The following is a 17869-nucleotide window of genomic DNA, read 5'->3' on the forward strand; positions in this document are numbered from 1 at the left end:
GCCTCATAATTATTATCTTTCTTATTTACTTTTTATTCCCATTTTTTTTACAAAAAATATATAAGTAAATTATTGACTTTACATATTCATCTTGGACAATTTAAAATTACATATAATTTTGTCTCTACATATTCATCTACTTTAATTTAGAATTTTTTTCCTATTTTTTTACAAAAAATATATAAAGAGATTATTGACTTTTTTTTTTTAGAGAGTTTCAACATATGTCATCCACTCCTAATGATAGTTTTTTATCATCAAACCAAGACATCAATCAGTTTTTGGTGTGAGCGGAGATTGAACCACGGATCTCTTATGCAACCATCATCTATCTATATATATCTAAAAGCTGAAACTTAGCATTTATTATTGCTGAGCTCCTGTTATGCCACATCATTGCCATGTCATTGGCCACATAATTATTATCTTTCTTTTTCTTTTTTTTTCCTTTTTTTTATATAAAAAATATATAAGTAGATTATTGACTTTACACATTCATCTTGGACAGTTTTTACATTACATATAATTTTGTCTCTACATTTTCATCTACTTTAATTTAGAATTTTTTTTTATTCCTATTTTTTTACAAAAAATATATAAATAGATAATTGACTTTTCTTTTGAGAGAGTTTCAACTTATGTCATCTGCTTTTTTTTTTTAATAGCTTTTTATTATCAAACCAAGACACCAATCAGTTTTTGGTGTAGGCGGAAATTGAACTCAAATCTCTTATATAACCCTTAAAGACTTCACCAGTTGAACATTACATATAATTTTGCCCTTACATATTTATCTACTTTAATTTAGATGTTTATAACTAAATTATAAATTAATGAAAAATTTAAAACAAAAAATAATGTCTATACATATTTGTACGGTCATAGGCCTATTACCATTGGCCCAATATCAATAAGCCCAACTAATATGAACGGGCAATTGTACTTGGAGGGGCAATCCATCCTGCTCGGTAGATCAGACTTGTAGTCATACCAACCTTAGATCTAGTCTTATTCGAGCTTGGTCCGAGGTACCTCGATAGTGCCTTGGGTGATATTGCTGCTGAGCAAAGTTTGGCCTCTAACACAAGTTCCAAAACTCCCATTTCCAAAGTGGGGCCTTCTTTTGTCAAGAATAATCTAAATGGGCCCCTTCCGCACGAGTTATGCAAAAGACAATCATTATTGGTCCATTGAAGCAAGGTTATGAATAGGAGAAAGACATGAGAGAAAGGGGTTAGACACTATTAAGGGAGAACTAGAGAAGAAAGAGAGGAGAAGGAAAAACAGGAGGAAGAGTGTTTGGTCAATGAGATTATCCATTTTTGTGGGCCTTAATCTACCTACTTAGGAACTTCCCATTGTAGAATACTCAAAAACCCATAAACAAGTAAATTGTGAGCTCAATTACAAAGTTGGGCCAATAACGGGGAATTTGGTGCGCATAATTGGCGCTGTCTGTGAGAATCTTCTACTTAACTATGGTTCCATCGAAAATTGACTGACTAAATATATCCGACCATCTCTCAGCGAGCTTCGTAGGTAGTGTAGAGGGCTCCTCCTAGAGCTTGGGTTGGAGAAAAAGGAGGCAGATTAGAGATAACAACTGGTTGTACAAACAAGATGGGGAGTGGTCCAGTTCGGGAGAGGGATCCTCAAAATTGTATAGATCAGCATCTGACATCCCTAAGCAAGAGCAACGCAACCAGAGGGATCAAGAGTTGGAGTGCTTGCGAAAGTAGGTTAGAGATTTGGAGTTGGAAGTACAGGGTAGGCGTCGTAGGAGGAATCACGATGAGTACCTAGAAGGGTCTAGTAGCACTGGAGAAAGTCGGGGAGAATTGTCTCACCAAAGTGGCTCCCGACGATCAAGAGAAAGGTCACAAGAGTTTTCTGGGAGAAGGTCAGCATCCCCCGAGTGGCGATGACGACATAGTACCGTGAAGGACGCCATGAGTCGAGCTCTGCGTCGAGTGGCATGGTCACCATTTTCAGACGAAATCAAACATGCTCAGATGCTGAGACGATTTAAAAGACCGCCGTTCATTTCGTATGATGGTAAAGTCGATCCTGTCAAGCATGTTAGCCATTATATCCAGATGATGTCACTGTATAGCCAAAATGATGCGCTTATGTGCGAAGTCTTCCTGTCCAATTTGGGGCCTACCGCCCTAATGTGGTTCACCAGGTTGAGGAAGGGGTTAATTCATAGTTTCAGTGAGTTATTTTAGGAGTTCGAAGTTGGGTTTATGACCTACAGTCAAGTACTGTAGCCCGTAGACGCTTTGCTGTCTATGAAGATGGGGAATGAGGAAACCCTCCGTAGTTATGCTAACAGTTATTGGGAATTGTATAATGAGATCAATGGAGGCAATGAGAAGGTGGTTGCCAGTACCTTTAAACTAGGGCTCTTGTAGGATTAGGAGCTGAGGGATTCGTTGACAATGAGGCCTCCCGAGAAAATGAGAAAAAAGTGAGTCAAAGGTAAAGGAGAAAAAAGTGAAAAAAATGAAAAAAATTGTCATTGTTTTGTAATAATAAAAAAGCAAATATAATATTATGTACATCACTTTTGATATGAAGGGACAAATAAATATCAATTTATATTAATTACAAATTATTAATATTATAGAAAAAATATATATGGAGTAAATTTAGTATTATATCATACTTTTAAAAACTTTTTTAACAATGAATTTTAGTTGGACAAATTGAAATTTTTATGTATTTAAAAAATTTAAGAGTAAACTATATATTTAGTCCCTAACCTTTATATCATATATCAATTTAATCATTGACCTTTCAAATTTGTCAATTTGAGCTCTAAGTTTTTAGTATTGAGTCAAAATGGTTTCTACTGTTAAGTGAGGGATGGAAAATGCCGACATAGCTAACGGCCAAAATAAAACATTTGTTTTATGCCACATAGGACTATCACCTGAGCTGCCATGTCAACATTACCTGAACTTAAATAAATTATAAATAAATAAATAAATAAAAACCAGCTTAGTGAGTTAGCTCATGTCCAAACACGTGAGGCTCAAATTGGGATCAAAATCCCTAACAATTCACTGGGAAGCAGCAGCTTCAATATCAATAATAGAAGAGATTGGTGATTTATAGCTCTCATGACGCTGCTCTACTGGTGAAGCAAACAGCTTTTCACAATGATTGTGATGAATATGAATGAATTTTTTTTTTTTTTTTTGTAGCTGAGAACACAGATGAGATTCAATGGAAAAAAAAAAATAGAAAACTCCTCTCTTGAGATCCATCTCATTAGCAGAATTTGGGTATGGTTCATTGGTTTGCATTTGCAGAAAATTTACAACATTTTTCTTGTAATTAATCAATTGATGAACTTACCAGTCACTAGTTGGTCCAAGCCACATCTCATCTGTATTTGATTTGGTTGCCTTTTATTTTTGCCTTTATTTATCATTAAACAAACATAAAAAGAGAAAATAACAAAAAGTAAATTACTGCATTATTCAAGTTTAAGAACACAGCAGGTCTAAGTGTGAGGCTTTCACACACACAGCAGGAGAGAGTGAAGGGTGTCGGAGTACAGATTCATGCCACACCAGGGTTTTTTTTTATTTTTTTATTTAGTTTAATTTAGTCCGCGGTGGTATGGTAGTGGTATAATTTTTTTTTTTTTTTTTAAATTTTGGCCGTCAGACATGTCATTATTTTTCATTACTTATTTAATGGCAAGGACTATTTAGACATACTAATAAAAAGTTATGAATCAAATTGATACATTTAAAAAGTTAAAGGACTAAATTAAAATACTATGTAAAAGTTAAAGACCAAACATATAATTTACCCAAAATTTAAAAACAATTAATTAATGACATATGAAGAGAAAAAAAAAAAATACCCACAGAGTTGCATATTCTTCAAAAAAAAGGTCTCAAACAATGCTCTACCAAAAAAGAGTTGACTACTATAAGTGCACAATTGCACCTGGACCCAAAGACAACTACAAGCTCAGGCCCAATGAGCCTTAAACAATGAAATTTGTAGAGTGTGGACTTGAAACCTAGGTTAGAAGTACTGAGAACTTGATAACAGGCTAAAAGTTACAAACACTTGTAAATAATAAACGATAATTGCAAATAGACCTCCTCGGACGTAAGCCGATGACTATCCCTGTATTATTTCTCTTTCTTTCTTAAAGATTACAATTCTTAATTTTTCTTTCTTTGTTTCTTGCCTCTCTCCCCTTTTCTTTGGCGTTCATCCCCCTTAAATACTTCTTTTCCTGATACTTTATCCACGTGTTGCTCCAACCCCCTCCCCCCTAGATATTTCTTTTCTTAGTGCCTTTGAATAGTGACCAGAAGTTTCAGTTCTACTGTTCAGGGGTCACTTCCCCATTAATGCGGCCAGGGAGGTAGGTGCAGAGTCTTTAATGTGGAGGTGGCAGCCTTTGCTTTTGGTATTTTTCCTACACCGGTGTACCTCGAAGGCTCAGGGTTTCCCCCTTTTAACCAACAGTCCTTCCAGAATTCTGTCTTGCCCTTCGTAGTGAATCTCCAAGTTCTCTTGGATCTATCCGAGGAGAAACTCACCCTCGGCTGTATCCTCGGACCCTCGGCGTATGAGCCGATTCGTAGTACTAACAAATTCTTAACTCAAGAGCAGATCGGCCCTCCTTGCTAGAGCCCAAATGCCCAAATACCCGCTTGGGTCCTTTTACCCCCACAACTACAAAGTATAATTATAGAATTAATGTATTTTTTCTCAGTTTCATTTTCTTTTTAATTTCTTTTGTTTCTCATGCACTTAAATTTTTGGTTCATAATTTGAAGACTTCATTTGGAAGTTTTTTATTCACTTTGGTAGATAAAGTTGTAATTTTTATTGCTAATGAAAATTTGAATAATTCACTATAAATATGGTAACAGATGAATTTTATTGTATGAAATATCATTATCGAGATTTATTTTATACATTTTTAAGACACTGGGTTCTTCTTTTTTTTTTTTTTTTTTGGGTACATATCTTATATCAAATAAATTCGAAAAGATGATAAGTCCTCTTTAATAGTGTGTATGTGTGTGTGTAATGTATTGGTATTAAAACTTGCATATTATGTGTGTATATATTTATCTCAAAGGTATAGTACTCATGCTCCTTTCTTTCTGTTGATAACTGATGTTGTATGGATATTTTACAAACTTTGTTCATGAGGCTGACTTTTACGAGAACTTTTGTGTGGGGTTATGGACGAAAGGCAAGGGAGAGAAAGTGGGGGGGGGGGGGGGGGGGGGGGTGGTGGTTTAAGTGAAGTTATGTTGAGATTTTTGTGGTTTTTGGGTTTTTTTTTTATTATTTATAGATTTATGAGGTAGATTTAAAGTTTTATGTTTTGATCTTTGATTTTGAGAGTTTTGTGGTGTGACTTAGGGGGGTTTTGTGAGATAGATTTGGGGTTGGGCTTTAGATAAAACTAGAGATATAACTCACCAGTACGGGTTCAGATATTTGGGGGGTTTTTGTGAAAGAAACGATAAAGTAGATCCAATATGTAGGGAGGGGCAACGACTGTATCCGCTATTTTTGTTACAAATGCTTAAACAGCTTTAGGGTAAAAAGCCTTAACTTAGCTTTAGGGTAATAAGCCTTAACTTAGAACTTTTGCTAACCAAAAGCTCTTTTCTGGACCTAAAATCTCTCTCTCTCTCTCCTGAATAAAATTTCAATTCAATGAAGTGCTTTAAAGTTTTTAGCTTTGTTTTTCTTGATTATTAATCTTTTTCCTGAATAAAATTTCAACTCAATGAAGTGCTTTGAAGTTTTTAGCTTTGTTTTTCTTGATTATTAAGCAACTTTAATCAAAGCTATGCTTAACGCTTAGCAAGCAGGCATTTCGCACGGCTGATATTCAGGGAACATAATCCTCTCCATCTCCGATATTTGGGACAGGTCACAACTCCACCTTACCACCTTCCACACAGTTCCTGCAAGAAGAGATGTAATATTTGAACTTGTCAATAACCCAAAGGCCAAGACCATTTCATTTCATGTAAGACCAGGGCTGCTTGGTATTCTAGTAGAAGAGGGACTTCGTCTAGCAATTTCTTCCAACTTCTAGCCAACAGCAACCTACCATACTCTTCAACTCACACAGCTCAATCACATTTGGTACCCAGTTGCCTATATTCACCTCACAGCTTTGACTTCTTTCGAGTTCACTTTCATTATATAGCCAAATCTGATTACAACCAAACAAGCATAATCCATATTAAGAAAAACATAGTGTCTTTTCGAGGGTTTTTTTTTTTTTTTGGGGGGGGGGGGGGGAATTAAAGCCAAATGAAAGAGAGAGAGAGAGAGAGAGAGAGCTGCATTTCTCAAGAAAGCACAACAGCTAAACAAGGTATAGGTTAATACATAGCAGAGTGAGAATTATACATACACATCAATCTCCTTTTCTATCACTAATTCAGCAAATGGAATCCATTCATGTTGAAACACCAAAACCAAAAGTTTATCATACCTTTTCCTTTTTCTATCTTCAGAAAGAAATTCCAACTCATAAATACACAAGGCTACAATGTAATCACCTCCTTCTGCCTCTTTTTCTCTTTTTTCCAGTTTCTTTTTTAATTTTTATGTTCTGCTGATTGTTTTCTCATTTAATGTTTCTCTGATAGGATCACTCCATTGTCCTAGGTTGGCTCATGCAACACCTGAAACGAGCCTTGCGGACAGTAGTCATTATCTCTGTCTCTGCGTTCTCCAGCATTCTGACAACTTCCATGAAAGGTGGCCTGACATCAGGGTTGGCATCCCAGCACCGAGTCATTATATCACTGAGAACAGGTAAGCAATCACTGGGTATTATTGGACGAACTCCCTTGTTAACGACTGCAAATGCAGCCTGCACTGCTGTCATGTTCTGGAATGGTAGCATGCCTGTTATGAGTTCCCAGAGAACAATCCCGAAACTATACACATCCACTTTCTGTGTGTAAGGCCTGTGCTGGATCATCTCCCTGCATAGCCAGATAAAAAATAATAATGCACTCAAGTAATCCTCAGTGAAGTTTCAAGAGAGAGAGTACCAAAAAAGAATCAGTAAATTTGTCAGATTCATCGAACAAGACATGTCATACCAACCATCAACGAATAGCAAATTGTTAAGATCCTTTAGATCAAAAGAGAACGGAAACATACTAAACAAGCAGATATTTAGTTACTAACTAATATGTTAATGTAAGAAGCAAAGCTGGTGATGAAAATGACAAAAAGATAATCTAAAAACTTCTCTTTTTTTGGCTATTAAGAATCTAACAACTTTTCAGTTAGCATTCCTTTGAATAAAATAATGATCAATGAAGTTCAGGAATATTGTACAGTACTAAATACCATTAGTAAGATGATCAAATATGTTTTGCGTTTACTTCGACTTGAACTACCATTACAACAAATCCAATTAATACAACCAGGAGCAATTCAATACATATCAAAATAGAAAACCACATGACAAAATCTATAAGCCACAAAGATAGTCTCCCATTCACTAGAGGTAACAATAAAAAAGCGAACTTTCTTCCAGAACCTCAGAGAGAATGGGAAACAAAGTCAATTACAATAGGCAAGTAGGATCAAAGCCAGACCAACTACTCTATAAGCACAAATCCATAACTACTAACACACAAAACTAGCTGGCCGCTTGATTGCTCAGCAGAATATAATGACGGTTCTGGAAAAACCAAACTGCATTGTTTAAACCATTTTGCCAGTCAACCTTATTCACCAGGACCCCTACCCCTCACTAGATAATAGTACTAGAAAATGCAGTAGACATAAAACTGCAGAAAGCCAAGTTGATCCTCAGCATAATCACAAAAGCAGGCCCGGTTTACTAATGTATGACAAAGGGCAAAGAATAAGAAATAGCAAAAAATTGGAAGAGTTAAAATTAGATAAAAGATTGAGATTCTACTTTTACCATGATACCCAGGATTTTCCTACATAACAGCATCTAAACATTAACGTTCCAAAAATGAAAGTTGTTCACAATATGGAACCATATCTCAATGACAATATTTTATACCCATATCACTCAAATTGATTGATTCCATCACTCCTTAGTATACCTAATCCAACTTTTTCATTAGATTAAAAGAGAGTTAGGTTTCACAATAACATTTTACAGATAGCAATGTGATTCTAAAGCTTGGAAAATCAGAACAGACAGTGCACCAAGCCAGCAGCCTACTAATATTTCTATTATGTACTAATGGCAACCATATCTGACCAACTTAAGCAGATCAGGCAAAATCTGATTACAATTAAATCCCATTAGCTCCATAACCCAGAGATATACATATTAATATTTTTTGATAAATAACAGAACTTAAAAACAAAAATAAAAAGAAGAAGAAGAAGAAGAAGATACCCCAAATGTACAGGCTGTATGCTATGAGACTATCACAATCACAACCCAACTCTCAAGTTAAAAACATCAATTAGCTTTAGCAAAGAATTAAAAGAAAAGAACCCAAGAATAGCTTCTTTTTTGAGAAGTAGCCCAAGAATATCTTCTTTTTTGAAAAGTAGCCCAAGAATATCTTCCTTAAGTAGACACAAGAAAATTTGGAGAAACAATCATATTAAAATTCTGAATCAAGTTTAAAAGGGAGAAAGGACAAACTTATGTCGCCTCTGACAGACACTGCAAAGTGAGAAATACTAGCAATGCACCTCACACATTTTGAAAAGGATCATCCAATTTGGTTGTAATGATGCTAGAATGACCACCATCAAACTTCTAATGAGATCTGAATTACGATAACCTCTCCACTATGAAGAGACCCATTACAATTCTCTTTTGACAGTAATGGTAGTAGTCAAAACTTTTCTCCTACATGCTGGTCAAAGTTTGAAATAAGCAAATGGAGAACAAGAATTTTACATCCAAGCACAATTTGAATAAAAAGAACGTTTTGTTAAAAGCCAAGGAAATGAAACAACCAGAAAACAAGCAGAAGAGCTTATAAGAATAATATATCGAACAAGGAAAGCAAAATTACACAGTAAGTTATCATAATCTCATAAAAAAGTCAACATCATCCAATTAAAAAGCAGCCAATCTCTATTTTGGCAAAAATTTTTTTTTTTTTGCTTGATAAATATATTTGTAAAATGAATCATGAACCTGACTTCAACCTGTTCTTGGGGAGGAGATTGCATTTCAGCTACAGCTTATTGGCTTTTTATGGTCATTGAATATCAAACTGCATCACATGCTTTGAAAATCTAAAACTGGCTTTTAGAGGACAATTATACCCTGCTCTTGATTGTCAGATTTTTTTTTTTTTTGTGGGGTAATACAATTGAGCTAACAACATCTCAAACACAGACACATTTAAATCTTAGAAGAATGACAACATAGTATTTAGTGAACACATTCTCCATTAACTAAAAGGGGAAGGCCATAATAGGTGTCATAGTCTTAAAGGAAATTATGCAAAAATAACAGGTTCCAAGCTGAAGCAGCAGGGGAAGCCTAATACTTAATGACTAAATAAAACTGAATATTATTTAAGGGGGTTAAAGACCCACAACTTGGTTCAGATGGAATGAGCCCCCAGGAAACCCTGGGATTTTGTCTTCTGCCACAGCAGACTTCTCAATGTAAAATATTTTCTCCCAGAAAAAGTTTTCAATGTAAACTGTTTCGAGGAAATTGACATATTCTCCACTGTTTGGCTGGATGTATGGAAATGTTGAGAAAATAATCATGTTGTTTAGCATACAATGGAAAACTCAAATTCTCAATATATTTGTGGATCTCCATATAACCATAGAAATAATAATTTCCATGAATTTACAAAGAAACAACAGGAGCATTATCAGAATCTCCATTCTCCAATCTGATACCAAACCTGACCATTATCAAAAACCCATTTAATGGGGTTTGCAAATCAATTTTGACTTGGAGGAATTTAGGTGGATCAGCCATTAAAGGAGCAAGGCTTACAATCTAATTTTTTTGGAGTGCTTTAGGGATCTGCTTTGTTGAGGGCTAGAGGTGGAGGAGCTGCTTGTCAAGGTCCAAGTGTTGGTAAATTGAGGAAGTTTTGGATCTCGGACATGGGGATCACAGTGTGGAGGGGGTAGGATTTAAGGCAAAGGCAGAGAAAAACTTGGATCTGAGAAAAGCCAGATCCAAGATAAGATTATAACCAGGAGAGCGAGAGAGAAGGAAGTATAAGAAGATTGCGATGGTACTGTATCTTAATCTGGAAGAATAACCGTCTTTTTGTCTCAGATTGCAATGTCAAGGCCAAAGCATAAGTAATTTTCCCCCATTTTGAGCTTATTTTCTGCTGACAGGGTTTGTCAGTTGCACCAAGTGTAAGATCATGAAGAATAACATATTGTGGAAAATATTTATGTCAAAGCAATCAAAGCCTAATTGATTTTGAAATCAAAACAAAAGCTGTCCTTACATCAAAGAAACTTGTACAAGATCAATTAGGTAGTGAACAGAAGAAAGAATTAGTTATCAGATATTTTTAAAAAGAGCAATGATATGTCCACAACATTTTTACAAAAAATCTTAAGTGGTAGGTTGTTACTGGTTGTTATTGTTGGGACAAAAAAGTAATCTTAATGTTAGGTTCAAATTTGAACCAATAACAACTAACCGCCTATGATTTGTTGTGAAAATGTTGTGGACGTAGCATCTCTCTTTAAAATGTACAAAATTCTACCCTAGTATTTTTTTCATAGATATGCAACTTTATATCTTGAAGAATAAACAATTTCTAAAATGGTCAATGACACAAAATCCTACTCTCAAACATACAAAGTGTAGCCATATCCAAAAGCAGAGCAAGATACATGTGCAATAGCAAGCAAACTCAGATTGTAAAACAAGTAAAATATCTGTAATTCATAGTAAATGTGCATTGCTAATTTTCTTCCTGCAAATAAGGCACATCATCAACATTTAAACTTATGTTAAAAGCATACTAACCTTACATAGAATAGTCATATACATATAATTAACATACATACATACATATATATATGTTTGTATGTATGTATCTCTCCCAGGAAAGACTATCAAGGGATAAAATCATGACAGCAGAAACGTGAGCTTGCAAAACATTTTAATAAAATAAAACCAATACAGCAAATAAATATTAGCAGCTAATGGGTTAAGGAGTCTTACGGAGCCATCCAGCGGTATGTCCCTGTCTCAGGTGTCATTCCTTCAGTCTGCACCTCTATCCGCGCAACCCCAAAGTCAGCAATTTTAATTGATTTGTCTGCGAAAATCAACAGGTTATCAGATTTTAGGTCCCTATGGATCAATCCAAGTCCATGAACATAAGCCATCCCCCTTGCTACATCCAAGGCTTGCTTGACAGCTAATTTCAATGGAACTGATCGGTTCGAGCGCCTTGTCAGGAACTGCCGAACTGAACCACCCTTTGCATACTCAGTCACAATGCACCAAAGCATTGGTTTCCGGCATGCACCGATAAAGCGAACTATGTTTGGATGCTTAAGTGTAGCCAACATCATCACTTCCTGCTGAAACTGTGTCTCCATCAACTGAGCCCTTCCCAGGTCATTTTCTGGCCTTTCCAAAATTTTGATGGCAACGTCCTCGCCATTGTAAGTACCTCTGTACAGTTTCCCAAAAGCCCCTTGAGCAAAAGCATCGCCCATATTAAGCTTCCTTAAATCGATTGTCCAGTCATCAAATCTCTCAAGCCCCTCAGTAGGGGTATTACTGTCCATTAGTGCTCGGGCCAGTGCATCATCACTGAGAGCATGCGTGACTTTTCCACGACGATTAACGCTATGTTGCACAGAGTAATTGTCATTAGCACGCCTCCGCAAGCCTTGGTGGTTCAAAATGTGAGTATGAGAATCGTTTGATCCAACACTGCTGTTATCTATAGACATTGCAACAGAGCCTCCACCAGTACTTGTTTGTAAACTGCCAACACTGTCAATTGACATGTTGGTACCCTCACCAAGTTTCTGGTAAAACCCTTGGGACAAGTCGTAATAGTTGTTGTCATTTTTGTTAAGGTCTATTATTCCTGCGAACTTTGGACCACCCTCCAACATTTTCTGACTGAAAAGCAAATCTAGCAAGCCTCCTTATTTCTTCTGCATCAGAAATTGCAAACTCAATCCACTTAATTAAACCCTGAAACATAAAATTTTTATACAAACATTTTCAGCATTGGCCTCTTATACATCACAATCCCATAATCAACAAAAATCCTAAATTTGTAAATCAACTTAATCTCTGGGGCATATAAATAATTTCAATAGAACCTAAATCTCCAACAGGTTGTGTGAAATATGTTGGAATATATATATATATATATATATATATATATATATATATATATATATATATTAAATATAAAGATTCAACCATGCAAACATAAAAATATTTGGCTCAATCAAGCATTCAAGCAGAGTTGTTTATTATTTGAAAAGTGATACAATCAAACAGTTAGGATTCAAACTTGTGCCACACTTTCCCTTCCTCAGTATCCACAATATCAAAACATGGAAATCAGACCTCTACACCAACTTTCTTTTTTCTTACTATCACATGTCTCTCCCATGTATTAGTCTGACACTAAACCATTTCATACCTTTTCTTTTTCCTTTTTTGTACTCTAAATTCTAGATAAATAATAATTAAGTGAAGAAAAAAAAAAAAGGGTCTTTATAACAAATTCCGAGATTTTTTTGTAACACAAAATCAACAAATTTTATTAGAAATCTAAAGCAAACCCACAATTAATTTGAAGCCCCATAACACAAAAATTCAAGATTTTCAATAAACCCAAAAGAAGAAATTTTAGCATAATGAAAGACAAACAAACAGGTCCAACATAACAAACAGTCCTTTAAGGCTCAGAATTTCTCGTATAGCCAAACAAAACCCACATAATTATAAGACCATAATACAAACTTATAATTACACAAACAAACATATACATTCGCATCATCACCGCCAAAAATAGCATTATAAAAAATAAAAATAAAAACTTTCTAAAACCCAATTGAAAAAAAAAAAAATTAACTAAATTACAAAAATTAAAATAATCCATCCACACAAAGAAGCAAATACCAAAAGTCAAAACTCCTAGAAAATACCGAAACATCAAAATTCACATAACCCTAAAAAAAATAATTAAAAATTTTTTTAAGAAAAAACCCTTTTTTTTATTATTATCTCCGATTTCATTTCCTAAACACAAATTCACAGCAAAATCGGAAAACGAAACCCTAGAACCCGAAAAAGTCAGCGGTTTTGAGCGATAAGAGCTTCGAAAAGGAACGGAATTGTGCATGCAACGAAGCTTACCTCGATGGAGAGAGGTTTCCGATTCTCCGATCGAAACAGTGAGAGAGAGAGAGAAGATAAGAGAGAAGAGATCGAGCTCCGATCAGAGAGAGAGAGAGAAGAGAAAAGGTGAAGACTTTTTTTGTGTGTGCGTGTTGTGTTGGTTTGTGTGTTGAGAATGGAATGAAGGAGAGAAAGAGAGGAGGGTCTGGGAGTCTATAGAGTCAGAGTCAGAGAAGGCTTACTCAGTCAGTCTTTTCTCTCTCTCTCTCTCTACCAATTCTTCTGGTCTTCGATGATTGCTATTTGCTATCTATCCACTCTCTCTCTCTCTCTCTCTCTCTCACCCTCCTATTCTTACTTTCCCCTTTCTATTTCTTTATTTATATATATAGAATTTAGATATGTGGACTACTATTTAGGCCTTGGTCAGCATTCTCCTGAATTACCTGGTAACTGGTTTTGGTAACTAAAACTAACTGCTTATATGTAAGTTTTAGTACTAACTAGAGATGGGTTTAAATTTTCCGATGAATGTTCTGGATTACCCGACAACTAGTTCGAATTAGTATGGGTTTAAAATATTCTTCTTTCTAGTGAATTCTGGATAGCCAGCAACTAGTTCAAGTGTGTGAGTGTGATTGGTTGCTTGTAGGTTTTACCAGTTAGAGACGAGTTTTAAAGATTCTTCTTTCTAGTGAATGTCCGAGATTACCCGGCAACTAGTTTGCTAATAAGTTTTACTAATAAGTTTTACTAGCTAGATGCAAGTTTACAAAATAATTTCTTATTTCTAGTGAATCTTGGATTACTGAGCAACTAGTTCAGGCGTGTGGGTAAGATTAGTTGCTTCTAGATTTTACTAGCTATAAACAAGTTTAAAAGGTTGTTTCCTATTTTATCAAATATATGAAGGTTTTACAAATGTAATCAATTTGCTTTGTCAATTAGATCATCATTAGTTCGTTATATTTAGAATTTGAGCAGTTAATTTTAGATTTCTATAAAATCAATTTTTTTTTTTTTTGTATTTTACATTAGAGTTAAAGGTCATAGTGCGTTACATAGTTATTTACGTTACGTGTCATATCTTCTTAATCTTAACTATTCATTTATTATTATAAAATCTATTAGTGTGTACGGTTACATTAAGTATTTTAAACAATTAATATTAAACCAGTGAAAAATATATTTTTTTGTTTTATTTTAAATTAGAGTTAAGGGTAAGAGATCTGGGATTCAATCCCAGCCTACATCAAAAACTGATTGGTATCTTGGTCTGATAATAAGGAGCTATCATTAGGAGCGAACGTCATAAGTCTCTCAAGTTAGAGTTAAGGGTCATTCTACAATACACGACTTTCTTTTTTTTATATACTACTATCTATTCTTAATCCGACTATTCATATATTATTTTAATTTATTAGTTTGTATTGTATAACTCTAAATTAATAGATTTAATAAGTGATGTATACATGGTAATATTATTATTTTAAAATTATCGATAATAAATAATGTACACATAACGTGATCGATTGTAAGTACTCATGTTAAAGTCAAATAATGATAGTTGTAAAGGTGACATCATTTTGTGGCAGTTTTCATCATCCCTCACATGGATATTGAGTCTACCTTGGGGTGCAGGGCTCTGTAGACCGCTCTTAAAAGCCCTTGTGGAATAGTATTGGTCGAGATCAACCTTGGACTAATTTGAATCTAAGTTTCTTTGCACCAAAATGTTTTGGATCTCAAGGCTAGAGTTCTAACACCAAATGGGTTCCTCCTCAGTCATGGCTATAGAGCATCTGTGTTTTCATGGCTGAGTGCGGGCTTTCTCTTCTGGATTTGATTTTCCCCTGAGCGACTTTGTTAGCTTTGAGGTGGATTATTGCCTATTGGAGAGCTTTGGGTTTTTGGTTTCTCAAAATTTGCATTGATACTTCTCCTTAATTTGAGGTGGTTTCCTTGTATTGATAGTATATTGTTTGTAGGTTTTTATCCTAATAAAATCAGTTATATTCCTGGGTAATAATATGATAATGAGTCTCATAAAAATTGTTCAATCAAATCTATTGACAATTATTCACCAATACAACATTGCAGTCGCTTTTGAGTTGGTCTCCAAAGAATGCTTATGTTGATTCTTTTTCCTCTTATGGTCCTTCAAGTTTTGCAATTGTAATCTTGATGGGAGGCTGATTTTTCAACCTTTCTATGGCTTGTTTTGCTGTTATAATATCTTTTATATTTGTTAGAGAGAGAGTGAGAGAGAGAGAGAGAACTTAATGAAGTGTATGTTATGTAAGCCTTATAAGGATCTATTGTGATTTGGGAATTAGAAACTTATATTCAAAAGAAAATATTACTACATTTTTTACTATCTGATAGGTTAAAAATGCTTTATACTAATTGAGTGAAAATTATAATTTCAACATCTATTATTTTATTTAAAATAATTTTCACTCATATATTCAATTCAATTTATCGTATAAATCTCATGATTGTCAATACTCTATTTTGGCTGCCCACGCTTTACTTGCAATAGACCCAATTTAAATTTTAAAAATTATATTTTTGCCTTAAGATCAAGCAAATGTCAAAAAATTTCCCATTTGAATATTGAACTAGCTAATTTTATGGGTTCATAGGCAAAATGGCCAAAATACCTAAGTTGACCAAACTTTGACCTAGTTAATTGACAATCAAATGAACTCAAAAGTTCACCCCCAACCACCAAATTCCATTATTTTGCATCAATTTCCATACTTCCAAACACTTCCCCAAAGTTTGATCAAGTTTAAGCACGATTAACCCATGATTGATTACAATTTGACCAAAAATCTAATCATTTGATTGGGATGCATTCAAGTCCATTCACTTTAAAATGATTGCTCAGGCCAATATCGAGGACGACAATTTTGCCCCACCCCACCTTGACTCACTCCTTCCTACTTCGCCCCGCACAAGTTTTCTCTGCCCCCAATAGGGTGAGATTTGAGCCCCAGCCACAAGGATGGGTGTAGACAATTTAACCCCACCCCACCCTACCCCAAGTTGATAAGGACTATGATTGTAAATTTTTCATACCTTGAATTCCTACTATTTAAACAAACAAATCAATACTAGCCTATTTAAATGCATGGATATTAAGAATTTTTTTTTTGAGATATTGTCTTGTTAAACACTAGGATAAAATAATTTAGTTCTTGCTAAAAATTAGTTTGATTTGATAGGATAAATTTATTTGTAATTTCAAGTATATTTATATTAATGAAATAGTTTTTATTAAAAAAAATTGTAATAATTGTGGGGTAAATTAACATGAATTAAAATTTTACGAGGTAGGGCCCCCACGGGATCCAAGGGGTGGGAATGGGGCAAGGAAGTTTTTCATGTTATACGGGGCGGGGTAAGGATGAGGCATGACAAAGCCATGCAAGGAGGGGGTTAAGATCTCATCCTTCAGTCCCACCCCTTCCCATTGCCTTCTCTATGCTATCTATCTATCTATTATCTATATCTATACCATTATTTAAGAGGCTTTCAAGCCATTTAAACCGTGGACTCTAAGCCGTAGAGTCTAAATATTTAAAGGACTTCCAAGCCATTTAAGCCGTAGACTCTAAATATAATTCCTAATTTTTAGGTAAATTTTTTTTAAAAGTTTTTTTTTTATCACATTTCTCCATATCACATAAAATTAGGCACTACCTCTCCTTACACATTCTTTTTTTTTTTTTTTTTTTTTTGAAATTATATCAACTTGGGTTTATTTTTGATAGAGTTGAACATGGGCAAAAAAAGAAAAAGGTGAGAGAGAAACAAAAAAGGAGAGAGATTTTATAAATAACCTAAAATTTTAAATTTTTAAACATTATAATTTTACTTAGATAAGTGAAAAAGAGTAATAGATAATTGGATATTCTTTAAACTATATGGAATAATCTCATAAAAATAAAATAAAAAACTACATGGAAATATGGGATAAGGATATGTTTTTTTAAAAATAAATTTAAAGTGGGTTTTTTGTATAGGAACCTTTTTTTTTTTTTTTTTGCTTAGAAAATTGAAATGAATTTTTTTTTTTCTTTTAGGATAAATACAGATTTAAAAAACACAAGTTTACATGCTTCTAAAAAAAAACTCTTTTTCATGTTGTTTATTATTGTTTATCCATTTATCTATATCTATCCTACTTGCTTACAATAAATACAGGGGCAGAACTAAGAATTTTTGTTTGGGGGACCAAGTTGCAGCACTAATATATTTATTAAGACAACTCTCCATACACACATATATACACATGCCTTTTTTATTATATACACACACTTTTTTATTTGATAAGTTATATATATTGGGAGTGTCCGAGGACCGAGGATGAAGGTGAAGGGTCGCAATACTGTTGTGGAGGTACCATGGGCCCAAGAAGGAAAGTCACCCGAGGAGAGGAAGAGATAAGGCAATGGACTTTAGGGCACTCCAGGTGAGAAGAAAGGTCAAATAAGAGAGAATCAGTGATAA

At 34.4% G+C, this 17869-nt stretch overlaps 1 protein-coding gene across 3 annotated transcripts; it reads right to left on the reverse strand.

The window, feature by feature from the left end:
• Positions 1-6355: 6355 nt before the first annotated feature.
• Positions 6356-13705, reverse strand: LOC142642135 (serine/threonine-protein kinase STY13-like). Of its 3 annotated transcripts, none has more exons than XM_075816490.1 (3): positions 13370-13705; positions 11198-12150; positions 6356-7004 (listed from the first exon to the last, which is right to left on the reverse strand). In XM_075816490.1, the coding sequence occupies exons 2-3, from the start codon at positions 12106-12108 to the stop codon at positions 6665-6667; spliced, it is 1251 nt and encodes a 416-aa protein (XP_075672605.1). In that variant the 5' UTR covers positions 12109-12150; positions 13370-13705; the 3' UTR covers positions 6356-6664. The 3 variants fall into 3 exon arrangements, with proteins under 3 accessions (XP_075672605.1, XP_075672603.1, XP_075672606.1); XM_075816488.1 differs by having other exon boundaries at positions 11198-12190; positions 13370-13704; XM_075816491.1 differs by having other exon boundaries at positions 11198-12147; positions 13370-13700.
• Positions 13706-17869: the final 4164 nt, after the last annotated feature.

The sequence above is a fragment of the Castanea sativa genome, chromosome 7 (assembly GCF_040712315.1).
Source record: "Castanea sativa cultivar Marrone di Chiusa Pesio chromosome 7, ASM4071231v1".
NCBI classification, from domain to species: domain Eukaryota; kingdom Viridiplantae; phylum Streptophyta; class Magnoliopsida; order Fagales; family Fagaceae; genus Castanea; species Castanea sativa.

Bases quoted from the DNA above. Each gene is read 5' to 3' on its own strand.
- LOC142642135 (XM_075816490.1), bottom strand. From the start codon at position 12,108: ATGTTGGAGGGTGGTCCAAAGTTCGCAGGAATAATAGACCTTAACAAA. The intron at 7,005-11,197 runs GTAAGACTCCTT...CTGGCTATGCAG, and splicing joins ACATACCGCTGGATGGCTCC to GGAGATGATCCAGCACAGGC.